The sequence below is a fragment of the Oryctolagus cuniculus genome, chromosome 17 (assembly GCF_051225735.1).
Source record: "Oryctolagus cuniculus isolate XC-2025 breed Fujian yellow rabbit chromosome 17, ASM5122573v1, whole genome shotgun sequence".
NCBI classification, from domain to species: Eukaryota; Metazoa; Chordata; class Mammalia; order Lagomorpha; family Leporidae; genus Oryctolagus; species Oryctolagus cuniculus.
Window position 1 is genome coordinate 59119994 of NC_142883.1, and position 26209 is coordinate 59146202.

Genomic DNA, 26209 nt, shown 5'->3' on the forward strand with positions numbered 1-26209 from the left:
CACTGCCGTCTCTGCGGCTCACAATTCGACTGCTCGAGCATTGCGTTCAGAAAGACATGTCCCGGCCGGCGCCGCGGCTCACTAGGCTAATCCTCCACCTTGTGGCGCCGGCACACCAGGTTCTAGTCCCGGTTGGGGCACCGGATTCTGTCCTGGTTACCCCTCTTCCAGGCCAGCTCTCTGCTGTGGCCAGGGAGTGCAGTGGAGGATGGCCCAGGTGTTTGGGCCCTGCACCCCATAGGAGACCAGGAAAAGCACCTGGCTCCTGGCTCCTGCCTTCGGATCAGCGCGGTGCGCTGGCCGCAGCGTGCCGGCCACGGCGGCCATTGGAGGGTGAACCAACGGCAAAGGAAGACCTTTCTCTCTGTCTCTCTCTCTCACTGTCCACTCTGCCTGTAAAAAAAAAAAAAAAAGACATGTCCCTGGTCCCTGCTCAGGGACAGCCACTGGGTCCCCTTACCCCTAAACATGGAGTGGAAAGCCCACCCCACCCCAGTACTTTTCCAGGTGTCTCCTGCATCACTTTCCATCCAGGGAGAGTGAATTTCATTCAAACTGATCTACTTCCTGCTGTCCGAAATGCACTCTGTATTTTGCAACTTTTGTTTCTGCACAAACTATCTCAACTGCCCCACACCCTTCCCCTTCTGGTCCAAGTATTGTTAAAGGCAAAGCTCAAACTTCACACTGCTTGTGACTCCCGCCCCAACTGCCTCGGAGCTGGTACAGCTCTCCTTTTTAGCCCTTTCACATCACATGCAGAATGTGCAGAGCCATACAAGTCATCTTGTCCACTTTCTCTACTAGATTGGGCATAGATTTTTCAAAATATTTATTCATTTATTGAAAGGCAGAGTTACACAGAGAGAGAAGGACAGGCGGAGAGAGAGAAAGATTTTCCATCTGCTGGTTCACTGCCCAGATGACTGTAAACAGTTGGAGCTGCACCAATCTGAAGCCAGGAGCCAGAAGCTTCTTCCAGGTCTCCCACGCGGGTGCAGGGGCCCAAGGACTTGGGCCATCTTCTATTGCTTTCCCAGGCCACAGCAGAGAGCTGGACCGGAAGTGGGAGCAGCCAGGTCTCGAACCGGCGCCCATATGGGATGCCTACACTGCAGGCGGTGGCTTTACCCCCTAAGCCACAGCACCGGCCCCAAGGGTATGTCCTACTCAGAACCCAGAAGTTCTAGAAAGTCGTAGACAATGAAGCTGTGGAAGCAACAAAAGACCTCCCCAAGAGAAGTAATCGGGACATTGCTATCAATTCTTTAATACATGAATATGTTAGCACTCAGACCCTGGCGAGGTTCTGCCTTTAGCAGGGAGCCCCAGAGCCACACTCGGGGGTGGGGGTGGTGGGGGGTCCCCCTAGCAGAAGCCAACCAGCCGCAGCGTGTTGGGGAAGCTGCGGCGCATGCTCATGCATTTCTCCTGGTCGATGTACAGGGAGTTGGCTTTGACCGCCAGGTCGTGCTCCAGAGTGGCCTTGGTGTGGACCAGCGACTGCAGGGTGTCCTCCGCTTCCCTCAGGCGCTGCTGCAGGGTCTGGATGGTGTCGTCCACCTCGTACACTTCATTCACGAGGCTGCGCGAGGGAACAGGCAAGGTGAGGTCAGCAGGGGTTCATGCCTGTGGCTAGAGATGAGCTGAATGAAGCTCACGGGTAGTTCCGGAGTTCCCGTGGGGGACGTGGCTGCTGTGCTGGGTGTCGCATGTGGGGCCCCATCAGCACGAGGGTTATACCAGTGTCAGAACCGCTTCACGTCATAAAGAAAGCAGTACTTTGTTATCAACTACACCCCATAATCCCAAAGAAAAACTAAGCATATTCTAAGGATACCAGCACATTTTCATTCACACACACATATACAGGTATACATATTTATAATTAGGTACACATACATGTAGTAAATATTATATTTCGAAGAAAGAAGGGGAAAAACCATTTGACACTTTTAAATAGTGAAACTAGGAAAAATCAAACCTCAGTTGGACAGATTTTACACTTATTTTTCACTGAAAAGTGTTTTTATAGTTGAAAAGAGAGGAACATGCAACTATTTTCAGGGGCTAAAATTCAGCCACGTCTGTTAACTTATGCTGGATAAGGGACAGTTCCTGGGACACACCCCAAATTCTATAGTCCTCCCCAAGCCAGGTCCCAAGCTAAGTCCCTTCAGGTCCCTGAGTAAGCATTATTGTAATTGTCACAAACTTAACAGGACATAAAACTGATAATGCGTGAAACCAGTGACACAGACAGGATGTGCCAACAAGCTGCAATTCCAATTGTGCTATAATGATGAGAAACATTGTACATTTTTCATTAAGACAAAAAGGGAAACAAGGTAACATTTAACAGCAACATCTGGCATCTGCTTCTGAAAATATTTTAATCACTCTTGCAGTAATTTTTCATTTATTTATGAGTGGCACTTTCAGAAGTGTCCGTTGATCGTTTTGCATTGTTTTCTATGAATTGTCTCTCCCTGTGTTTTGTTTATTTTTCTACCACGGCATTGTCATTGCTTTTGGTTCTTGGCACAGTGCTTTTTAAATACTAGGCATATGGATTTTATTTATTTATTTATTTAATTATTTATTTATTTATTTTTGCCTCTTACACTTGGGATAAATGTTTTCCCTAATTTTAGTTTGTTTTAATGTAGTTTAAGATTTTCAAATTTTAGCAAGTCAAATTTTCTCTTTTCCTTTGTGATTTCTGCTATTGTGTTTATACTGACTTATGGCAGTTCAATTTTTTCTGTCTGTACTATAATGCAAAAGTGATGCACAACTCAGTGGGAAGTGTGCTTCAGAGTGCGAATGTGGATCTTTGCTTGGATAGTGACACACTGTCCGATTGTCTCTTAGGATGCTGGGCACAGCCCTCATCAGCCCCTTGGGCACAGGAGGAACAATGGATTCTCTACAGTGTGCCCTGTTGCCAACATTTCAGATATTGTGATTTGTGTGTTTGCACCCCATCAAGTGTGCAAAATGCCCATCTGCGTGTGTACATGACATAGCCAACAACTGATTGTAAAACATGCTGTGTGTTAGATGATCTTGCCCAACTGTGGGGCCAGTGTTGTGGTGTAGTGGGCTAAGCCTCTGCCTGCAGTGCCAGCATCTCATAGGGGCACCAGTTCAAGTCCCGGCTGCTCCACTTCCGATCCAGCTCTCTGCTATGGCCTGGGAATGCAGTAGAAGATGGCCCAAGTCCTTGGGCCCTTGCACCCGCGTGGGAGACCCAGAGGAAGCTCCTGGCTCCTGGCTTTGGATTGGCGCAGCTCCAGCCGTCACAGCCAACTGGAGAGTGAACCAATGGATGGAAGACCTCTACCTCTCTCTCTCTCTCTCTCTCTATCTCTATCTCTATCTCTCTCTCTCTCCGCCTGTCCTTCTCTCTGTGTGTAACTTTGACCTTCAAATAAATAAATAAATCTTTAAAAAAAAAAAAAAGAAGGAAATACAGAGCCTCGGTGGCCATATTGAGGAACTGGGTGCCACTTCCTGCCCCCTCCCTCTTGGCTCCTTGTGACCAAAGGGCAGAAGCAGAGACCCAGGAAGTCAGCCTCAGCACACTGGGGTCCTCCAGGTGGGACCCATCCCACCATCTGTCTGTTTGCAGGGTTGCCAGACAACCTTTGGGAGGCTCTAGTTTAAATCTGAATTTCAGAGAAATAAGTAACTTCTTTAGCATGGTTTTAAAAGTGGGGAAAAACACACAAAATGTAAAATTTACCACTTTAATCATGCATGTGTGTGGTTTGATGGCATTAAGTAATCTGCGAGGATACTTTGAAAAGTTTGTGGAGGTAGCAGGACACTTGGTGTATCAGTGCCTATGTTCAAGTCCCAGCTCCTCCACTTCCAATCCAGCTTCCTGCTAATGCACACCTTAGGAGGCAACAGATGACGGCTCAAGCACTTGGGTCCCTGACACCGACATGGGAGACTTGAATTGATTTCCAGACTTCTGGCTTTGGTTGGACCCAGCCCCAGCTGTCACATGCATTTGGGGAATGAACTAGTAGAGACAGACCTCTCTCTCTCTCTCTCTCTCTCTCTCTCTCTCTCTCTCAAAGTGAAAATTAATTTTTTTCTAATTTTAAAGCTCATAGAAAAGCAGAATTAAAAATTGGGTTGAATGGCAGGTACTTTGCACAGCTGGAAAGATGGTGCTTAGGACACTTGCAGCCCACATTGGAGGTCCTGGGTTCAAGTTCTGGTTCCAATTCAAGCTTCCTACTATTGCTTACTCTGGGAGGCAGCAGGCACTGACTCAAGCACATGGGTCCCTGTCACCTACCTGGGAGTCCCAGATGGTGTTCCTCGCTCCTGTTTTTGGTAATAATCAATACAGGCATAAATATTTTACTTAGCATAAGTACTCTCAGACCACGATGACGTCATCTCAGCGATGCAATCTCAGACAATGATGGCGTCATCTCAGATAATGGTGACGCCATCTTAGGTGACGATGTCATCTCGGGCAATGGTGATGTCATCTCAGACAACAATGCTATTTCATATAATGATGACGTCATCTCAGACAATGGTGCAATCTCAGACAATGATGATGTCATTAAATAGCCCATGTAATAGTTGGGATACACTTATATGCAAACAAATTTATTTGCAATGAATGGAGATTCAAATTTAACAGACTTCCCAGTGTTATTCTTTGCAACGTTTAGCAACCCTACCACAGAGGCCAGTTTAACAACAGCGCAAGGTAGGTATAGTAAGAGACCTACAGAGCAGAAATTATTCCATTCAAAAGCCCTCATACTGCCCTAAGGGACAAGCTGTTAACCTTTTAAAGTGGAGGTTCAAACCATCAGCAGTTGCTTAAGTTGGGTGGGGGAAGAAGAGGGAATATCATTTTGAACTTTGTATAGATTTGTCTTGTTATATTTTTAAATTGTAATGTATCCCTATCTTACCTATGAATTTTTGTTAAAGATTTATTTCATTTATTTGAGAGGCAGAGTGATACAGAGAGTGGGAGAAACAGAGAGAGATTTTCCACCTGCTGGTTCACTCCCCAAATGCTATCAATGTCCAGGGCTGGGTCAGGCCAAAGCCAGGAGCCTGGAACTCCATCTAGGTCTCCCACAGGAGTGCAGGGGCACAAGCACTTGGGCCATCTTCCACTGCTTTCCCAGGCACAGTAGCAGGGAGCTGGATCAGAAGCACTCAACCGGCACTCTGAGATGAGATGCTGGCATCGCCAAGTGGTTATGCTACAACACCAGCCCCATCTTTCCTAGGAGAATAAGTAACAGAAACAGCAACAACAACAACAAAATTTTTGGAAGAAAGCAACATGGAAAAACTAGTGTAAATATTTAAAGGGAAAATGTCTTTACCTTGTATTGAATAGTGTCATGAGAAAAAAAGAGGAAATACAATTAATGTCTAATAATAATAGCTGCTATATCCAGACAACGGGCTCCTATGCAAGCAATATTTTTTTTAAAAAAATGTATGTTAGACATGGGAAAATAAATTCAGACTATCAGTTGGAAGGTTGGCACGGGCACATTTTTTTTTAATGTGCCTGTTGGCAAGAACAGTAAAATGCTCACTTGGCTCACCTCTAGAGAGCCTGGAGAACTCACGCTTTGATTTTTATTTTTTAATTTCATTTCTGGATTTTCACTTCATCTATCTCATTTTCTGGATTTTTCTACCATGAACAGACACTCCTCTTAAAACCAGAGAGAAGATAAACATATTTCAGAAAGCACACAGTAATTTTCAGAGACGAGACACTCTTTGACCTTTCAGAGGGGCCTGGCAGACCCACGCCACGCTGGGGCCAACATCTCCAGGAGCACAGCAAGCGGAGGAAGGTGGACTGGGAATTCCTCCCGTCCACTCCACGGTGCCCACCTTCTGGTAGACCGACCCAGCAGTGGCCAACCCAGGGCTCTGATGCAGGTATGGGGTGCAGAGGCAGGGGTAGAAAGCAAATGTGGCCTGGCACCTGCTTGGGCAATGATGACATCATCTCAGGCAATGATGCAACCTCAGCCAGTGATGACATCATCTCTGGCAAGGATGCAATCTCAGGCCACGATGACGTCATCTCAGACAGTGCTGCAATCTTACAATGATGGTGTCATTTCAGATAATGGTGACGGTGACGCCGTCTTAGGCGATGATGTCATCTCGGGCAATGGTGTCATCTCAGACAACAATGCTATTTCAGATAATGATGATGTCATCTCAGACAACGATGCAGTCTCAGACAATGATGATGTCATCCTTACAGATGCCAGGACCAGAAACCTGCCCTGCACCTACCTTCTTCTTTCCCCAAGTCCTCACATCCCTCAGTGGTAAAGTCCTGATAGTCTTGTCTCCTGCACCACTGCACCTTCCCCTCAGCCCTGCAGTCATCCTCAAACGTCCCCTTCGCCGAGGTCACTCTCAACCTACTCTTCGTCCCACTGAGGGACACCAACCTCCAATCCCAGGTGGATTGACACTTCTTCAGGACATCCCTCCCTCAACCATGGGCCTAGGCTGCAGCCCAGTGTGGGACATTCCAAGAACACCAACCCTCTCGTAGCCCTCAGGCATTTGTGACTCCCCGCTGCCTACATCTGTGTTGTGCACTGCCTGCTGCGCCAAGGAAGCCATGTCCGCCTGCGGCTGCCTCGCTGTATCCATAGCCTCCCCTGCTATGGACAGCCATGCCACAAATAGGTGTTGCATGAAGATCGATCCCCTGGACCAGGTAATACTGGGAGCTGAAAGCGAGGAGGCAAAGGCAGCAAGGGGCCTGAATGGATCTGTTTGGCCACCTGCAGCCAGCACGGAAAGGGGAAGGCGTGATTAGAGGCCCCCATGCAGGCTCCTGGAAGAAATAACGGGCATGGGAAACAAATCTACTCGGTGCATCTCCTTTCGTCTCCCCGGCTTCAGAAGGAACCCTGAACCCAAACCCAGGAAACACAGCAGGTTCATAAATGCATCTTCACTTCTCACTGACAAACACCGGTCTAGTGGAAAATTTATCTAGGGGGTGGGGGGGATGCTTGACATCTCGTACTTTTAAAATATCATTTTTAAAATAGCATTCAAGATCCACAGAAGGCAGCAGTTAGGATCCCAGCTTTCCACTGCTGTGGAGACACAGGTAAGCCATTAGGAATACAATTTCCAGGGCAGGTTTTGTGGCTCAGCAGGCTAAGCCTGCACTTTGGTTGCCCACATCCTATAGCAAAGTGCCAGTTTGAGTTCCTGCTACTCTGCGTGCAATCCAGCTCCCTGCTAATATATCTTAGGAGACAACGGACGATGGCTCAAGTTGCACGGGTCCCTGCCACCTGCAATGGAGTTCCTGGCTCCTGGCTTTGGCCTGGCCCAGTCCTGGCTATTGCAGGCTTGTGGGGAGTGAACCAGCAGATGGGAGACCTCTCGCTCTGTCTCTCTGTCACTTTGCCTTATAAGTTAATAAAAATAAATTTATATGTTATACAAATACATTCTCCATCATCTTCAAGGACACATTTTATTCCCGGTTTTCTTGTTCTTGGCTGATCACAGAGCTCTGGTCTGCTGAAATCACTCCAAAAAAAATTTTTTTGAACTTCAGAGCTAAAAACATTTTGCATTCAAAAACAAATAAAGCCACCTTCCTTTTCAAAATAAAAGTATCACAATTATTTAAATAAAGCAGAGCCTAGACTGGCTCACAACCAAAAATGCCATGAAGGCTTAGGATCTCTTTTGAAAGAATCCATTTAGAACATTTTAAATGAAAATAAGTCTTGAAGTGAAACACCAGCTTTTCTCCACTCCCCACTTCCTTGAGTTTAGGATCTTTATTTTTTCTCAATCTAGACAGCCAAAAGAATGCTTTTAGAATGATCAGTTTAAGAAGGAAAATAACTCCTTCTCCCAGTAATAATGTTAACCATTTTTGGCAATGATTTTTTTTAAATGTATGTATTTATTTGAAAGGCAGAGTTACAGAGAGAGAAGGAGAGACAGAGAGAGAGATCTATCCACTAGTTCACTCCTCCAAATGGCCACAATGACTGGGGTTGGGCCAGGCCAAAGCCAGGAGCCAGGAGCTTCTTCCGGGTCTCCCACATGGGTGTAGTGGCCCAGGGACTTGGGCCATCCTCTACTGCTTTCCCAGTCACATTAGCAGGGAGCTGGGTCAGAAGCAGAGCAGCTGGGCTCAAACTGGCAGCCATATGGGATGCTGGCACTGCAGGCCATGGCTTCACCCACTGCACCACAGTGCCAGCCCCGGCAATAACATTTTCACAGGAAATCTTGACAGAAATAGAAGTGGGTTTTGTCCTACAGTCAAGTCAAGGTGCAGGAGAAGTAGACACACGAGGAAGTTGGCAGGAAGGAGATTGGAAAAGCCGGGAAAGATCACTCAGCTTCTCCGGAGAGACTGCAAATAACTCAGTGCCAGGTAACTCCAAAGTCTTCCTAGACCGCTCCTCAGAACTGTCTGAAAAAACAACCTTGGAGGCCAGCATCTTGCACAGCTGGTCAAGCCGCCACCTGCAATGCCAGCATCTCACACGAGCGCAGGTCGGAGTTTTAGCTGCTCCACTTCTGATCCAGCTCCCTGCTAATGTGCCTAGGAAAGCTATAGAAGATGGTCCAAATCCCTGGGCCCCTGCACCCATGTGGGGGATTCAGATGGAGCTCCAGGCTCCTGGTTTTACACAGGCCCAGCTCCAGCCATTGCATCCATTTTGTGCAGTGAACCAGCAGATGGAAGATCTCTCTCTCTCTCTCTCTCTCTCTCCCTCTCTCTCTCTTTCTCTCTCTCTCTCTCTCTCCCCCTCCCCTCATCTGTAACTCTGCATTTCAAATAAATAAATATTAAAAAAAGAAAAGAATGAGCAACCCTGTGTTTGTCTAAAGGCAGTCTGAAGAGTTTACTAGTTCCCAGCTTGGCTTTTGAAGACTCTGCAGAAATTTCTGAAGAATGAAACGTCAGCTTAGCTTCCCCTAGTACTCTCTGCATAAAGTCACAGCTCACCTAATCCTGATAGGCCAGCTGGGTACGCTCTCACTCCTGGGTTCTTGGGAAGCAGTGTGGCATTTTGAGCCGGCTGGGTAGGGGCCAGTTTGGAGGGATTAGGGAACGGCTTAGCTTAAAGCATGAGCTGTTCAGGATGAGGGGGTCTGGGAGTCCCGCTCTGAGGAACACAAGGCCTGGGTGAGCTCCCACATGTCTGTGACCTGGAAAACAGCTCTGCTAAGAGAAATGCAGCTCATCTAGGAAGCAAAGGCCATTCGGATGCACATGCAAACTGACCTACAGGGCTTATGTCCTGATAAATTCATCTTAAATTGAAAATACTATAGGACAGGGCTGGCGCTGTGGAGCAGTAGGTTATGTCTCTGCTGTGGCACCAGCATCCCATATGTATGGGCACCAGGTTCTTTCCCAGTTGCCCCTCTTCCAGGCCAGCTCTCTGCTGTGGCCAGGGAATGCAGTGGAGGATGGCCCAAGTGCTTGGGCCCTGCACCCATGGGAGACCAGGAGAAGCACCTGGCTCCTGGCTTCGGATCAGCGCAGTGCGCCGGCCACAGCGCGCCGGCGGCGGCGGCCATTGGAGGGTGAACCAACGGCAAAAGAAAGACCTTTCTCTCTCTCTCTCACTATCCACTCTGCCTGTGAGAAGAAGAAGGAGGAGGAGGAGGAGGAGGAGGAGGAGGAGGAGGAGGAGGAGGAGAAGGAGAAGGAGGAGAAGGCGAAGAAGAAGAAGAAGAAGAAGAAGAGGAAGAAGAGGAAGAAGAGGAAGAAGAGGAAGAAGAGGAAGAAGAGGAAGAAGAGGAAGAGGAAGAAGAAGAAGAAGAAGAAGAAGAAGAAGACGACAAGACTAGTGGTATCCCCCTGGCTGTACCAGAGAGGCTTCTGGAACGCCACGTGTTGCCCCCTTTGCCCCTCAAGTTGCTGTCAAGTGGATTCAGTGATGAAATCCAGAAAGAGAAGGCTGATGGGCAGGTATTGGGAAACTGGGGACAAAGCCAGAATGGGTGGTGGTGTAGGGGGCAGTGATATTGTGGCCAGTGCTATGCAGGTGCCTCCTTGAGGGAATCTGCAAAGTTAAAAGAATGATAAAACTCACTGAGCACAGGCGGTGTGTGCGTTCCTCCTGCCATGAGTAGGCGGGAGCTGTGCTTAAAGAAGAGCGGCTGTTTTCCATCTCTGAGTGCAGAAGACATGGAAATGAGCCTAAACCAGACCTTTGGGGAGGTGGAGGAGGGGGCTGGGGGAGGGTCTCAGGGCATCACGAGGATGGTCTTAATGACAAGAGCAGACAGGAAGCGCCCAACGAAGTCAGTGAGAGCAAATGAGTGCAGAGGAGCTAGAGGAACTGGTACCAAAAGTGCCTTTTCTGAGGAACTCCCCGGGCACCACGAAGTCCCTCACCTCCGCTCCTTATGAGACAGGTGTTCAGGAAACTTCACAGACTCCCGGGAAGCGCCAAGGGACTCAGACACCTCCAGCATGCACTGAGTGAGCTAAATGTTTGACACTGTGTGTGTGTCTGTGTGTGCAGTGTTCATGTCATTTCCTGTTTTTTTTAAAACAATTACGGTAAATAATACTAAAATACATAGCATGAAATCTACCCCGGGAGCCGATGTTGCCTGCACAGTTCCATGACACTAAGCACTTTGACATTGTTGCACAACCCTCCCCGAAATCTCCGAAATTTCCCCATCAGCCCACACTGAGAGTCTTCTGCATTGAACACCTCTCCTTCCCCTGCTCACTCTATGTTGGCAGAAAGCACCTTTGTACCCTGAGCCACAGTGGGGTGGAAGGGTTGTGCCGAGGCGAGCCCCGAGCTCTCCCTCCTGCCCAGCCAGGCCTCCACCTTACCGGAGCTGTGCCATGTCTCGGCAGAGTTCTATGTTGGGTCTCCTCGTGCGCTCGTCCAGTCTGGTCTGGGCCACCTTCAGGAAGGCCGACTTGTCCTTGATGGCCTTCTTGATGGATTCGATGGTCATTTCAGTCTGGAAAATCTCCTGTAGGGTCTGTGGTGAGGAGAAGCCATTGCCTGAGGCGTGGTGCCACCCCCAGGGAACCCTCAGCTTCCCGGCTCCTGGCTGCTCGGCCCATTTGGCGCCTCCTACTCTGGAGTGAGGAAGTCGATTCACTGAGACCCCCCTGGGACTGGCTCTCGTGGCTCCGGAGTGTGGATCTTGAACCCCTCTTCTGAGCTCTGGGTTCACAACCTCGTGTCAGTAGGGGCCAGGGTGGGACTATTTACATCACAGAAATGAGCAAAGGCAACAAATTGGGGGGGACTGTCCCAGACACCCCAGATTGCCAGATTTCAGTTATTTACCAGTGTGTAACTCTGATGACAGCGAGGCCGGGAGCTTTGGGGTGTGGCCCTAACCTCCCTCTTCACATCCATGTGTTTTTGCTTCTCTATCCCTATTCCCTCTCCCTACCGACTTATACATGTGCGGAAGAGCTGCGTGCATTTGGAAAGCTCCTGGGCAGCTAACAGCAGAGGAAACCACAAGTTACGACTGCTGGAGTGGAGGGAGACACGAATGTGCCAGGCAGGGCCACTGCTTGAACAAAGACTTGCAGGCAGCAAGCAGATCCGAGGTTGACATGGGGGTCTGCAAAGAGACCACCACGGCGGTTGGTATGGGTGGTTCATGTGCCTGGAGAGAACCTGAGAAAGGAGGTTGGAGCCAGGCTGGAGAAGACATTGACCAGGAGGTACACAGGGCCAGGGGCCACCTGTGTTTGGACAGTAAGAAGCCTTTCTAAACCTGAGCTGAGGGTTCTCCCGGAAGCTGAACAGGTTTAAGCTGCAGCACGCCTCCCTTGCTAGGGCTCAGCACCGGCAGTTTTGTATTAATGATTTCTGTCTTGACAAGCGTCTTCCAAATTGCCTATTCTGGATTCCTCCTTGGCTCCTCCCCCTGCCCTCCATTGAGCCTGATCTCTGCTCCCCGAGCTCCACAACCTCCCCACGATCGACCCTCAGCCCCTGCTCCTTTCCTGGGTCCTGGAGACACGCCCAAGTTTTCCCCAAATTGCTTTAAAGCCTCATGTGTTTACCACAACTCTTCCTCCTGGGTCTTCTCCATTCCCTCTCCTGGTGTCCACCGCCGAGTATTATTCAACCTTGGCCCCGGGCCTGCTCCCTCCTCTTCCAACCCAGCCAGTCTCCCAGTGTGCCCTATCTGTGGCCTCAGCCTCCCTTAGGAAACGAAAGCCAACCTCAAGGCCAAGGTCAAGGTCTCCCTGATGCCTCCCCCTCCTTGAAACTTGCACCCTACTTGCTTTCTGCAGTCAGCTGCCATCCGAGACCCTGGCCTGTCTCTCTGACACTCTCCTCATTCACCTCTAGGGAAAGGTGCTGTCCTTGGGGAGTTTGCCGCGGCAGCACTCCCCCCACCCACTGCCGCCGCCCCGCCCAACTCCCCCCTACACAGATGTCATGCCATAGCACTGATTTGGCACTGGTGGATTCCAGGAACTCCTAAATCTGTCACTTGGGCTTTGATCTCTCGCCCAAGTTTTCAACAGCTGACTTACAATCTCCAGGGCTGCCTTCAAATGCTCCCAGCTCCCTGAAGCCACGCCCTGCCTCTTACCAGAGGAAACCACTTGCCCCTCCTGCTGAACAACCTAAGTGTTTTCTCTGCGGCTGTTTTCTCTGTGTGTGTGTGTGTGTGTTGTCTCACTGTAACGCGGTGATGCTCCCATGTGAATGTGCCGACAGGCCCAGCACAGCACCCTGAATGAATCTGTTATGGCGTCCACTGTGTCTCCTCCCTCCAAGATCCCTACGTTGAAGCCCTCACCCGCCCAGGACCTCCGACTGTGACCATATTTGGAATCAGGGTTCTGCAGAGGTGATGAAAGCTAAAAAGTAAAATCACAAAGGCGGGCCTGACTCCAACAGGACCAAGTGTCATTATACTTAGAGGACATCTGGACACAAGTGGAAGACAGGGGAGGACCTGGGGACAAGATCCCACCTGACAACCGAGGAGACAGAAGCTCAGGAGCCACCAGGCCTGCCGACATCCAGTCTCAGACCTTGTCCTCCAGAATGGGGGAGAAATCCATGTCCATGGTTTGAGCCACCTGTCTGTGGTGTATGCTGTTCTAAGCAGCCCTAGCAAGCTAACAGTTGTAAATAAAACCCGTTGACCATAGCAACTCCATCAAAGCAGCTTTCTAAAGCAGAAGTGAGAAATGTCCAGCCTGCAAACCATAGGAAGCCCAGGGAGCCTTGGTGTAGCCCTGCCAAGGCAACCACAGGTGAGACTCCATGTTCAATGAATCCCCAGTGGGCTCATTCTCAAGTTGATAACTTTGTGTGGCCTGCGAATGATGCTATCAATATACAAATGGCCCTTGGAGGAAAACAGCTTCCCCACCCCTGCAGGCGCTTTTGAACTGTGTTTTAATGCCCAGTGGGTAACCCCTGACCATCCCCATCAAGGTCTTCCATATCTTGGCTACAACCCACTTTGCCAAGTTTCTGTCCCAAGACACAAACTACCCCTCACCCGGCACCACAGTCTCTCTGGAGACCTGATCAACCTCTGATTTGCTACCCCCAAGTTTAAGAAGTTGCCCCCCTCCCCAGGATATTTGGGTCTCCCTCCATAGCTCAAATACACTTTCGTAACTCGGGACTCTCTGTTGCTACTAATCATGAGCTTTCCACATGCCTGCCTCTCTTCTGCACACACACAAGCTTCCTGCAAGCAAACCCTGCATTTCTGGCTTTTCTCTCTGCCTTTCACAGCAAGAAGCACGTTGTCCGGTTGAACCGATGTTTGTTGCCTAAAGAAGGCACCATGAAAAGGGAAGCTACATGTGCTGCATCCTGGGGGAAACGGGGAGCCCTCCATTGAGTAGTAGCACCTTGAGCCACAAGGCTGACAGTGCAAGGAACTCAGAAAATAGAAATGACAACACCACTACATCCAGCAGAAGCCACAGCCACAGGACTGATGCTAGAGCAAGGAAGAGCTCCTTGTTTATCTGGAAATAAACCCCTTCTGCTCAAATCCTCCACTCAAATCCTCATTGTAAAAGTCTGATTGCTTAGGACACTTGCAGAATTTCAATATCAGAAACACTTGGGCCTACCTAATAGTTGCCTATTTGGTTCCGACTTCTAGAAAGAAGGTCTGAAATAACTGAAAAACGCCTCCCATACGTCCTAATAAAAAAGTCACTTCCTAGTTATATATAAGGATCCATTACATTTGAATAATATTTTTATTTCCAAGAAACACTAAGACCCTTTCACTACACACTGCCTTCTTTGTGTTCCAAATACCAGCGGCTTCTAGTTTCATTTTGACACCTGGCTACCTGGTGGAAATCAATGGTACCCATTGTGCCGTTTTTAATGTTTCTTACTCTGGATGGCCGGGAAGTCGTGTGCCTGCTGCTGTCTTTCTGGGTGTGGTGAGAGATTTGTGGTCCCAGAGGACCCTGCCCTGTCCGGGTTAGCTGGGAGTTGGTGGGAGTGGGAGGTGGGGGTGGGTGGTTTCCCACAAGGGGGTTGCCTACCTTCGCTAAGTGAATCTGAATCTTATTCTTGGCATCCGCAGTCTCAGCGATGCGATTCGTGAAAGCCAAGTTCACTCTGTTGAACTGATTCCACATCTCGTTGGCAGTCACCACCAAGAGGTTCTCAATGTCATCTCTGAGCTTCGCCGAGGCTGTCCGCTCACTCTGGGAGCGCAGGATGTTGTCATCCGTAAATTTCGCCCAGGTTTCAGGCACGGAGATGCTGAGAAAGGCAAACCAGGCAAGGGCCACATGGTCGAATCAGCCTGGACAGTCGGCAGGCGACTGTTTCTCCTGGGACAAAGAAACTCCCCCCAAATCGTGGATACTGCTTTCATCTCAGAAAATGAACACAATAGAGTAAAGCTTATTTTAAAAAAAGAAAACACTTCTCTTGGGGTGGTTGAAGGTGCCTGTATCCCACTTTGGAGGCACTGGGTTTGAGTCCTAACTCTACCTCTGAATTCCAGCTCCCTAACAACAGAGACCCTGGGCAGCAGCAGGTGCTGGCTCAAGTAGTTGGGTCCCTGCCACCCATATGAAGGAGACCTGGATTGAGTTCCTGGCTTCTGGCTCCTGGCTCCAGGTCTCAGATCCAACCCCAGCCCACCCAGCTATTACATGCATTTGGAGAATGAACCAGCAGATGGGAGGTCTCCCTCTGGCTCTCTTTTTCTGTATCTCTCTAGTTCTCTAGTAGATTTTTTAATCACATTTTTTTCTCTTATTTGTGGAACTTAATATATAGACAGTACAAAAATTATGTGGCTATCATATCTCTTGTTATTTAGTTGTAAATGCTGATTTACCGAATCATACCATGGAAAGGACAATGTTCTTTTCTTTTCCCATGCTACAATCATTGTCAGGAATCTCTGAGTCTGTAATATTAGTACCCCTGTTTTCAAGAAAAAATATAGAGGCCAGCATGTTGGAATAGTAGGTTAGGTCCCATATAGGAGCTGGTTGGAGTCCTGACTGCTCCACTTCCCATCCAGCTCCCTGCTAGTTCACCTGGGAAAGCAGTAGAAGATGGCCCAAGTGCTTGGGCCCTTGCATCCACATGGGAGACCCGGATGGAGTTCCTGGATCTGGCTTCTATCTGGCCCAACCCTGGCCTGGTAATTGCAGCCATCTGGGGAGTGAGCCACGGGATGGAAACTCTCTCTCTCTCTCTCTAACTCTGCCTTTCAAATAAATAAATTATTTTTTAAGAAAAAAAGAAAGAGAAATAGTGTTTTTTTAAAGAAGGAAGGGAGGGAGGGAGGGAGGGAAAGATGTGACACAGCCCTTTACAAAGGAATACAGATGGCGACTGTGAAAGTCCGGACCCAGAACACACACACCCGTGAGCACGTGTCCAGAGCTCCACGGGCGTGTCACGCTTGGGCATCCTCCCTCCCTTCCACTTTTTAACCTCTGCCACGGTTTGTTACCCTCCACACACGCAGCTGGACTGCCGTGGAGGCAAGTGTTGGGAGCTGGGTCTCTAAGAGATGGTAGTGAAGAGGGTTGACGGTCTGTGGTTCAGAGTGGGTTACATCCCGAGGGAGTAGTGAGTCAAAGCAAGAGCAAGTGGGTGCAAAAGTCAGTGCACCCCATTTCCTTCCCACCGTGTTAGGACACAGGACAGAAGCTCCCACCGGAAGCCGCCGCCACGCCCTTGGCCAAGAGCCAAATCCACCTCTGCCCTCTCTCAGCACCATGTCCAGGTCCAGCATCAGAAAAGAGATCGGGTCGGTGCTTAAGCTGCACCAGCTCCAAAGGCCAGAGAAGGAACCGAAGGCCAGGGAGTCCACAGGAGAGCGCCCATGCCCGACTCACGTGGCGTCCACCCTCTCCACGCCCCGGAAGTAGCTGACGCCATCGGAGGTGTTGCGCAGGTGGTGGCATTTGTCGTCGATGCGCTGAGCCGCCTGTTTGTCGTTCAGGTCCTTCTCCAGCTCGTGCTGGGCCGCTCTGTCAGAGCTAGGACAGAGCAGGGAGGCGGAGCTTCAGGCTCAGATGGTCATGGTTTTCTGCAAGAGGGTAGGGCGGCCCTTCCCTGGTGGGACCCTCTTGTTCTCGCTCTCCCCATCCCTCCTTCTCCATCCAAAGGAGCCTTCTCTGCACCTGCCTTCATGCACCTGCCGGTCCACACTTCCCCACCCATGGCGTTGGGGTAGAAGTAGGGAGAGGAAATGCAAACAGACGTGGGTTTCTTCCTAACACCCACAAACCATCCCAGACAGGATATTGCTTTAAAGGAATCCATCCATATGTGTGCCTTCCTTCCCCTCTTCCATGTCCTCACCGTTTCTCCTGCAATCCCCGACAAATTATAACAGAGCCTCCCTCACAATTCATGGGTGACCTTGGTTTGTGGCCATGCTGCTGCTAAGAATTTTGCCAGGAGTTGAAAACCAAGGGTCATAATTAACCTCCAGGGTTTAGAGGCTGCTGGAAGAGATGAGGAATTGGCCCACTCAACTCAAGTGCTCCAGCAACCCCCCATGCTGGGAAGGGAGAGAGAGAGGTCTTGGTGACTGTGAGATGCATCGCCCTCCCTGGTGGCCTGGGCAGAGAGGGGACCCACAGCTCTCTCCCAAGGAGACAGACCCAGGGGCAGGGGCATAGGGAACAGGGGAGCCACATCTCTTTATTCTGAAATAGTTCAGTGAAAAAATAATTATTGAGCACCAACTATGTGCCAGGCACTGTTCTACAAGCCTAGCAAGCATCAATGGGCAAAATAAATGTCACTTCTCTAAGAAGCCTATGTTCTGCTGGGAGGAGACAGGCAACTTATCTATAATGAATAGGCCATCGATACAACTAGAAGAACAAAGCAGGGAAAAGGTGGCCAGGAGCAAGAGTTATGACTTTAAATGGGATGGTCGGGGCCGGCGCTGTGGTGTAGCAGGTAAAGCTGCCACCTGCAGTGCCGGCATCCCATATGGGCACCGGTTTGAGTCCTGACTGCTCCACTTCTGATCCGGCTCTCTGCTATGGCCTGGGAAAGCAGTGAAAGATGGTCCAAGCCCTTGGGCCCCTTTATCCACGTGGGAGATCTGGAGGAAGCTCCAGGTTCCTGGATCATCTCAGCTCTGGCCATTGTGGCCATCTGGGGGGTGAACCAGTGGATGGAAGACCTGTCTCTCTCTCTCTTTCTCTCTCTCTCTCTCTCTCGTTCTCTCTGCCTCTGCCTCTCTGTAACTCTGTCTTTCAAATAAATAAATCTTTAAAACAAAAAATGGGATGGTCAAGCTAGGTCTCGCCAGGAGACATTGAGCAAAGACTTGGAAAAGGGGGACTCAGATCCTGCAGGCCCCTGTTGGACACTGGAGTCAGGTTTTTCTCTGGGAGAAACTGGAGACCGTTGAATTGCAAGTCCAGGGCTGAAAACAGACTGTGGGAGACCCACAGAGCTATGACTACAGTGACTCAGGTGCAAGATGATGGTGGCTTGGACCAAGGAGGTCACAATGAAGGAAGTAAGAATTGTTCAGATTCAGGATATGTTTTCAAGACAGGACCAAGATAATCCCTTCTCTATCAAGACAGAGGAGCAACAATAGAATAGAATTCCATCAACCGAGGTGGGGGAGGCTGTAGTTGGGAGGTTAGGGAGAAGAAGGAAATTTAAATGACACACTAAGCTTGAATGTTCATTACACCCTGTAAGTGGTGATACCACACAGGTTGTTGGGATGTAGGAGAGAGGTCTTGGCTAGCAGTAAAAAGTTCAGAGTCATTCACATATAAGATAGCATTTGAAAAAGTGGGACGACTGGATGATCTTAATCAAGTGGTCTTGGCATACAGAAGCTACGTGGTAACAGATTTTTTAATTGAATCAACTAGTTCTGACTGCAGGTTGCCTGAAATTTAGCCTATACCTATGGGCAAGAGCTAATTTTGTTTTATTTGTAGAGATGAGGCAGTAATGTGCCGCTGCTCTGTGTTTTGTGAGTTCTAAAACCTGTACAAAGTTTTTCCTTGCTACTTGTGTGTGAAGTCTCTTGCTTTGGGTTATGATGCTAAAACTCTGGGTAGCACAACTTAACCAAACTCTCCGGGTGTGGCCTGTGGTGCAGATGGGAGTGGAATGGGGACAGATGAGATGTAGCTGTGCCAGGGTGCAACAGTGAAAGCCAGGGAGAGGCAAGGAGACATAAAAGATGGGCAGGACGTTGTAGACTGTGGACAAAGATGAGGATTAGGAACTGGGCCAGAGGAAAACAGAGCAGAAACAGTTCTGCAAGTCCCGCAAATCCTAGAGGGCAGGACCACGACATGAGTATCAGGAGTGCACTGCTTATACTCCCAGTTTACCCATCGAGTTAAAAGCCACCTGTATAGGAAACCAAACCGTACACTGTCAGTCATCCTCAGCCAGTCTTTTGCCTGTCACAGCTCAAAAGACTCAGCATATAACATTCACCACCCTTCCCAGTGCTGGTCCCGGGTGCACAGTGCGTTCACTAAGCAAGCAGCACTGACACTTTTCATTGTCTTAGCCCCTTAGGGGTATCACCCATGACCTCTGACCATGTTCAAGGACATATAGCCATCATTTCTGTTCAGTGGCATGTGCTCAATTGGTATTTGGTAACTGTTGTTATTATCACTAAAGATCTTCCTTTGATTATTATTCTTCCTTCTTCCCACCCTGCTCTCCCATTCTCAGCCTAAATACTAAGCTCCTTTTACTGCCAAGAGAAGAGAGCCAGGCCCTTGAGGAATGTGTGAGCTGGTGAGATGCAGGATGGGTGTAAGAAGTCCCAGTGTAATGCAGGGTTAGCGAATGCAGCAATGGTTTGAGCAGGGAGGGCTGCGTCTTTAAAGAGAGATGGAACATGAGGCTAAGTGAGCCACAGTTTTTTGCTTATCCAGCTGTGAGGGCTGAACACACACAAGCCAATCTCTCAACAAAAATCAGCCTTTTGAGTTCAAAGACTCTTCAGCCCTACTCCAAGGAAGGACAGAAATACCTTCTACAATATCTAAGGGTTATTTAAGTAACAATTTTAAGGTGAGAACTCCACAAAACCTCCTAGTAACCTTTGAATAAAAATGTGTGCACAATATGTGTGTGCGTATGTGTCTATGTGTCCATCCTTCTAAGAAGTTAGGAGGCTAAGAGGAATCTGACCAGGTCAAGGACAGATTCTAAATTGTACCAAGAGGTAAAACTCTTACGCGAGTTGGGCAACAGCCTTATCCAAATGCAGCTTCATTCTTTCTTGACAACACAGAATAACATCAACTTCCTACTCAAGTCAAAAGAAAAAAAAAGGCACATTAATGTTTTCATTATTGGATATAACATCCTCAGTCAGCAACATAGCAAACCACCAACACAAGAAAACTTCATGTCTCAAAAAATTGTGAAGTTATATAATAAAGGATTATCCATTAACTTATGTAAATTGACCAATATGCTCCCCCACCCCAACACTGCAAACTAAATATTAAACCAAGATGCGTTCTTCATAGGGCTATAGCAAAGTTATATTATGGTACCTGATAGAACCCAGTTAAAAAATGTAGGTTTTTTTCCTCTCTTTTCTCTTTTTGTTCTTCATTAAAACCATAAAAAGCGGGAAGACAATAGGCCAACATTCTGGTAATATGCAGGGTTGAATTTAAGTGCATGGCTTCTTCTATAACAGCTGTTCTTGCAAGACAAATTAAGTCAGGGAGGGGGGAGACCTGTTCTCTGTCAGTGCCTTTCACCTGAACAGACCAACTTCCACCCTGTGAGGTCAGCCCTCCATGGCTCCTGTCTGTGCATGGTAGCCCAGCTCCCAACACTTGTACAAACACCAGTGTCAGCCAGGCACTCTACCTGGTTGCCCAGGTGACACTTTGCTACTGCTTAGATGCAAGCACTACTACACAGCATGTGCTGGATCCAAGATTTTTAGAACAAATATTCATTCCTCCTCTAAAATTCAGGCCCATCTTAGAAAGTTTACCCATTCAAAATAGTCCCAAGACCTTAAGGTCTTAATCATGTTCTCCCTTTCTCAAGAAAAAAAAAAAAGATTATCAGGCACTGTCTTTGGTAATTATCTTGAATGTTTTTCCATAAGGTTAAACAGCAGTGCAGGGGCCAGCTTTGTGACGCAGTGGATTATGCCACTGGCACCCCAGTGCTCCGCTTCCTATCCAGTTCCCTGTTGATGCTCCTGGGAAGCAGCCAAAGATGGTCCACGTGCTTGGGCCCCTGCCACTCACATGGGAGACCTGGATGCAGTCCCAGGCTCCTGGCTTCAGCCTGGCCCAGCCCCAGCCAGGCGTTGCTGCCATTTAATGAACTAACAAATGGAAGATTTCCTTCTCTCTGTGTCTCCCTCCCTCCCTCTCTGTCACTCTGCACCACAATGAACTCTTTAATTTGAGAGGGAGAAGGAGAGGGAGAGAGAGAGCCTTCATCAGCAGGTTCACTCCTCAAATGATCACAATGGTTTTGGTGCTCTGAGGCCAAAATCAGAAGCTTGGAACTCAATCCAAGTCTCCCAAGTAGATGACAGGAACCCAATTTCTTGAGCCATCACTGCTGCCTCCCAGGGTCTGCATTAGCAGGAACCTAGATTTGGGAGCCAGAACTGAGTATGAAATCCAGGCACTCCGATTCTGGGACAAGAGCATTGTAACCGGTAGACCAAACACGTGCTCCATACACTTACCTTTTAATTCCATTTCTCCACAAACTTTCATTTCTTTATTAAAACTTTTATTTATTATCTATTAATTTTATTAGTATTTAATACCCTTGTACTGTAAATACGGATTTGTTCATCTCTTGACTTTATTCTTTTGTGAACTGTCTGTTCACATGTATGCCTACATTTTTTGTGGTTCATGTTTTCTTACTAATTTATATAAGATTCTTAACAGATTTAAAATTCAAGCTTTTCCCATCATATTTCTTTCTGTCAGTTTGACTCTTGCCTTTTTATTTGGTGCATGGTGATTTTGATATAGACATTTGTGATGTCATTGATGGCAAGCCTATCCAATACTCCTTTTTGGTTTCCTCCATTGCCATCTTGATTAGAAAGGGCTCCTTCCATGCTAACTGTCACTCACGTATAGAGTCTTCTCTATTCTTTATTCTATTCTCTATTCTTCTCTCTTTTCTATTCTATTCTTTCAGTTTAGCATAAAAATATTGAACAAGTCTAGAGTGATAACCCTAGTCTTTCTTTCTTCCAAACTCTGAATTAACAGAGTAAATGAAGAACTCAACTCCCTCACCTGCAAAGAGCAAAGCTTTGTCACACAGTCCCCAGTGGGTTAGGCACCATTCTCAGCTTTTTGTGCCATTCAGCTTTCATCCACCTCAATGACTCAGGATGCATCTATAGTACATGGGTGTATGCATGTTTCATGTTGGTGAGATGTTGGCAAAGGGTTTAGAATTCCTGCTTAGAAAGCACTCTGTAAACTCCAAATCTTAGTGTGTTTTATATTATGTGCAGGGTGTTTTTACACATACTGCACATAGTGGAAAAATTCCTGGGTCTTTCAGTGGAGAAAAAAATGCATTTAATGAGATTTGGTATGAAAAAGTCTTTGAAGGAGATTTTTAGGTGTGGATTTAAATGTCAGGGGGTGAATGGCAGATAGTTTGGAGCAGAAGGGCTCACGGGAGTATGAAAAGACCAAAGCCATCCATAAAATTCACTCACCTATCAATCCACACTCATACCTGGAGGTGGCCTTGAAACACAGCAGTGGAAGTAAACGCAGGGCAAAGCATTGCCCCAGCCACCCATGAACAGAGAGCCTACAAGAAGGCAGAGGACACATACAGAATGCAGAAGTGTGAGTGGAGCCTGGACCCAACGAGACTTCAGCTGCTACCTTGTACCTGGAGAAACCAGGGTTATGTCCAGAGCATCTGAGAGCTGTGTGTTTAGGAGCCCAGACAGGGGATCCAATACTTGTGAATCCTGGACTTGGGAAGGAAAAAAAAATCCAGACTCCATGAATTATATGATCATGGTGACTTCTCCGAGATTCTCAGAGTCTCAGTGACCAAAGGGATTAAAACAGTCTCGTTTGTGGGGCTTCAGATGGAAATGTCCTATCCAGTTGTCTGAAGGGCCTTGCATTCAGCCCACTCTTTTCACAAGAGTTTACCCCTTAGGAACTGGGGTAGGAGGTGGGGAGGTACAAGGGCGATTTCATGGCCAATGGCTTTCCTTTATCTCTAGGAAGAACCCTTCGTTGTCATACTCCCAAGGTTTTGGGTGGCCAAGTGGTTAAAGACATCTGCACAGCATCAGACAGCCCTGGTTCAAACGCCAATTCTGCCGGTGCCGCGGCTCACTAGGCTAATCCTCTGCCTGCGGCGCTGGCACACCGGGTTCTAGTCCCAGTCGGGGCATCAGAGTCTATCCCGGTTGCCCCTCTTCCAGGCCAGCTCTCTGCTGTGGCCAGGGAGTGCAGTGGAGGATGGCCCAAGTGCTTGGGCCCTGCACCCTCATGGGAGACCAGGAGGAAGCACCTGGCTCCTGGCTTTGGATTGGCACAGCGTGCCAGCCGTAGTGGTCATTTTGGGGGTGAACCAACGGAAGGAAGACCTTTCTCTCTGTCTCTCTCTCTCTCTCTCTCTCACTGTCTAACTCTGCCTGTTAAAAAATAAATAAATAAATAAATAAATAAAGAATTGGCAAGAACCAAACCATGCCCCCTCAATTCATTAACCATTACTCTAACAGCATATGGTTTCTTTTATTTATTTTTGTTTAAAAGGCAAAGAAAGAGATAGAGAGACAGAAAGAGGGAGAGAGCGCAAGCTTCCTTCTATGGGTTCACTCCCTATTGTCTGCAATAGCTAGGGCTGGGCCAGGGCCAAAGCTGGGAGCCCAGAACTCATTCCAGGTGACCCTCATGGGTGGCAGGGACCCATCTACCTGAGTTATCTCTTCTATTTTCCAGAATGCATGTTAGCAGGAAGCCAGAATTGGGAGAAAGAGGTGGGCGTAGAAGTCAGGCCCTCTGGTGTGGGACATGGGCATCTAACCCACTAAGCTAAACTCCTGCTTCCAAACCCACTTTTTTGTTTCTATTTTGTTTGTTTTGAGGTAAGTCCATCTCTGCTATTGATCTCAAAAGCATAAGCCCCTGGAGCGGTGGTTCTTGTTTTTTAAGAAACAGGTTTATTGAGGTATAACTCACCTATTCAAAGAGAACCATGTAGTTGTCTTTTGTATATTCACCAAGCTGTGTAACCATCACTGGAACCAAATTTACAACATTTTCATTACCTCCCCAAGGAAGCATACACTCTTCAACAGTCACTCTCAACTTCTAATCTCCCAGGCCTCCCTCTCTCGGCCAGCCACTCATCTACTAGATTTCCCTACTTTGGAAATTCCATACAAGTGGAATCATACATGGGGCAGTCTTCTGTGACTGGCTGCTTTCACTCTTCACACTGTCCTCAAGCTTCATCCATGTTCAGCTCTCACTGTGGCTGGATAAAGCCTTCTGTTGTGTGGCTACACCACATCTTATCCATTCATCAGTTTGGGTTGTGTCCACCTTTTGGCTGTAATGAATAATATTTCTATAAATATTTCTGTGCAAGTTTTTGTTTGGACACATGTTTTCTCTTGAGTTTGCCTATTTGCCAAAGTGGCTGTATCAGTTTACATTCCCATCAGCAGTGCATGGGGGTTTAGATTCTTCCAAATTCTCACCAACACTTGTCATTTTTGCATTGTTTATTATAGTCATCCAAGCATGGATGAAGGCTGTTTCATTGTGATGTGATCTGCATTTCCCGGGTGATAACTGATGCTGAGCGTCTTTTCATATGCTTGCTGGCCATTGTATACCCACTCCGGAGAACCATCTATCTATTCAGATCATAAGAGTGATTTAGAAATTGTTGATGCAAAGCTCTTATCAGACATCTGATTTGCAAAGATTTTCTTGTCACTTTGTTAATACTGTTCTTTGACATACCAAGTTTTACATTTTCACTGTGTCTAGTCTGTCTAGTTTTTCTTTTGTTGTTGGTGCCTTTGGTGTCATATCTAAGAAGCAGTGCCAACTCCAATGTCACAAATATTTATGCTTGCTTTTATTAAGAGTTTTTACAGCTCTGGCGCTTACAGTTAGGCTTTGATCCATTTTGGCATAATTTTTTATACATTGTGGTGTAAGGATCCAACTTGATTCCTTTGCATGCGCATATTAAATCACTCAAGCACCATTTGTGGAAATTATTCTTTTCCCATTGAGTTATCTTAGAATCCTTCTTGAAAATCAAGTAATGATCAACATGAGGGTTTATTCCTCAAGTCTCAAATTCTGTTCCGTTGATCTATAATCTTCATGCAAGTGCTACACTGTCTTATGTATTGCAACTTCATAGTACATTTTAAAATCAGAAAGTATGAATCTTCCAACTTTATTCTTTCCCAATATGATTTTGATCATTCCATCTCTTGAATTCCCATATGAATTTTAGGATCCACTTGTCAGTTTCTATAAGAAATCACCTGAGATTTTCCTTAGGACTGTTTTAAACCTGTGGATCAAGTTGGGAAATATTTCTATCTTAATACAAATAGATCTCCCAGATATGGGCTTTGTGGGGCAGGGGGTTAAGTGCTACTTGGGACACACACATTTCATGTCAGGATGCCTGGGACCAAGTCCTATCTTCACTTCAACCCAGCTTCCTGTTATTGCATATCTTTGGAGGCAACTGGTAATGGCTCAAATACTTGGGTTCCTGTGACCCACATGAGATTTGGATGGAGTTCCTGGCTCCTGATTTCAACCTGGCCTACCTGGTTGTTGTGGGAATTTAGGGAATGAACCAGAAGATTAAAAAATCTCCCTCTTTCAATCATTCTTCCTTTGAAATAAATAAAATTTAAAACAATCAAATAGCAACTATTTATGAACATGGTATGTCTCTTTATATTTAGATCATCTTTAATTTCTCTCAACAATATTTTATAGTTTTGAGGCACTTATTCTTACCTCTTCCTGTTCATTAAGATTACCTGGGGAATATTTTTTTTAACACAGCAATGCTAATTCCAGATTTAAACGAGAAGTTCTGGAGGTGTGATCCAATCATACTTCTAAAACCTTCACCATGTGACCTGTGTACAGCCAGATGTGAATGCACCTCATTAAATAATAGGAACACAAATAGAAGACATGTTTCAAAAATATTTCTTGGAAATATCACAATGTGCCTGTGAGAAAACTGATGAAGGTAAGCTGGTAGAACAGTCTTATTTATTTCATACCAAATGTCTCAGAATCAGGAAGAAGACGCAACCCCAGGGCAGATGCTGGTAAGTTCCTACCCATTTAGGTTGACAAAGTATATGATGCATTGTTTTTAAGACTTGAGAGAGTACGCAGATGCTGGAAAAGATGAAACAGGAGAGCAGGGACCCATCCTTGTAAAACTGTTTCATTCAGGCTGTCCCATTCTTCATCATTCAAGGATGACAGGAGGGTCAGGGGCTTTTACTTTATATAAAAAAAAAAAGTTATCTGAAAGGCACAGTGACAGGCTCATCAGCAGGGGACTGGATCAGAAGTGGAGCAGCCAGGACTCGAACCAGTGCTCATATGGGGTGCTGGCATTGTAGGTGGCAGCTTAACCCA

General features: G+C 47.3%; 1 protein-coding gene across 3 annotated transcripts in view; it reads right to left on the reverse strand.

Moving 5' to 3' along the window:
- Window positions 1–440: 440 nt before the first annotated feature.
- TEKT3 (tektin 3) overlaps window positions 441–26209 on the reverse strand; it is a 43589-nt gene continuing 17820 nt past the window's right edge. Inside the window, exons 1-6 of one of the 3 annotated variants that reach the window (XM_089317853.1) lie at window positions 23747–25068; window positions 19754–19824; window positions 16397–16540; window positions 14573–14795; window positions 10889–11043; window positions 442–1585 (exon numbers count right to left, since the gene is read on the reverse strand). In XM_089317853.1, coding sequence (XP_089173979.1) covers window positions 1369–1585; window positions 10889–11043; window positions 14573–14795; window positions 16397–16540; window positions 19754–19791 — 777 coding nt within the window. In that variant the 5' untranslated portion in view covers window positions 19792–19824; window positions 23747–25068 and the 3' untranslated portion in view covers window positions 442–1368. Of the gene's footprint in view, window positions 1586–10888; window positions 11044–14572; window positions 14796–16396; window positions 16541–19753; window positions 19825–23746; window positions 25069–26209 lie in introns of those variants that run through there. The other 2 variants (XM_051825164.3, XM_089317852.1) reach the window with 2 other exon arrangements.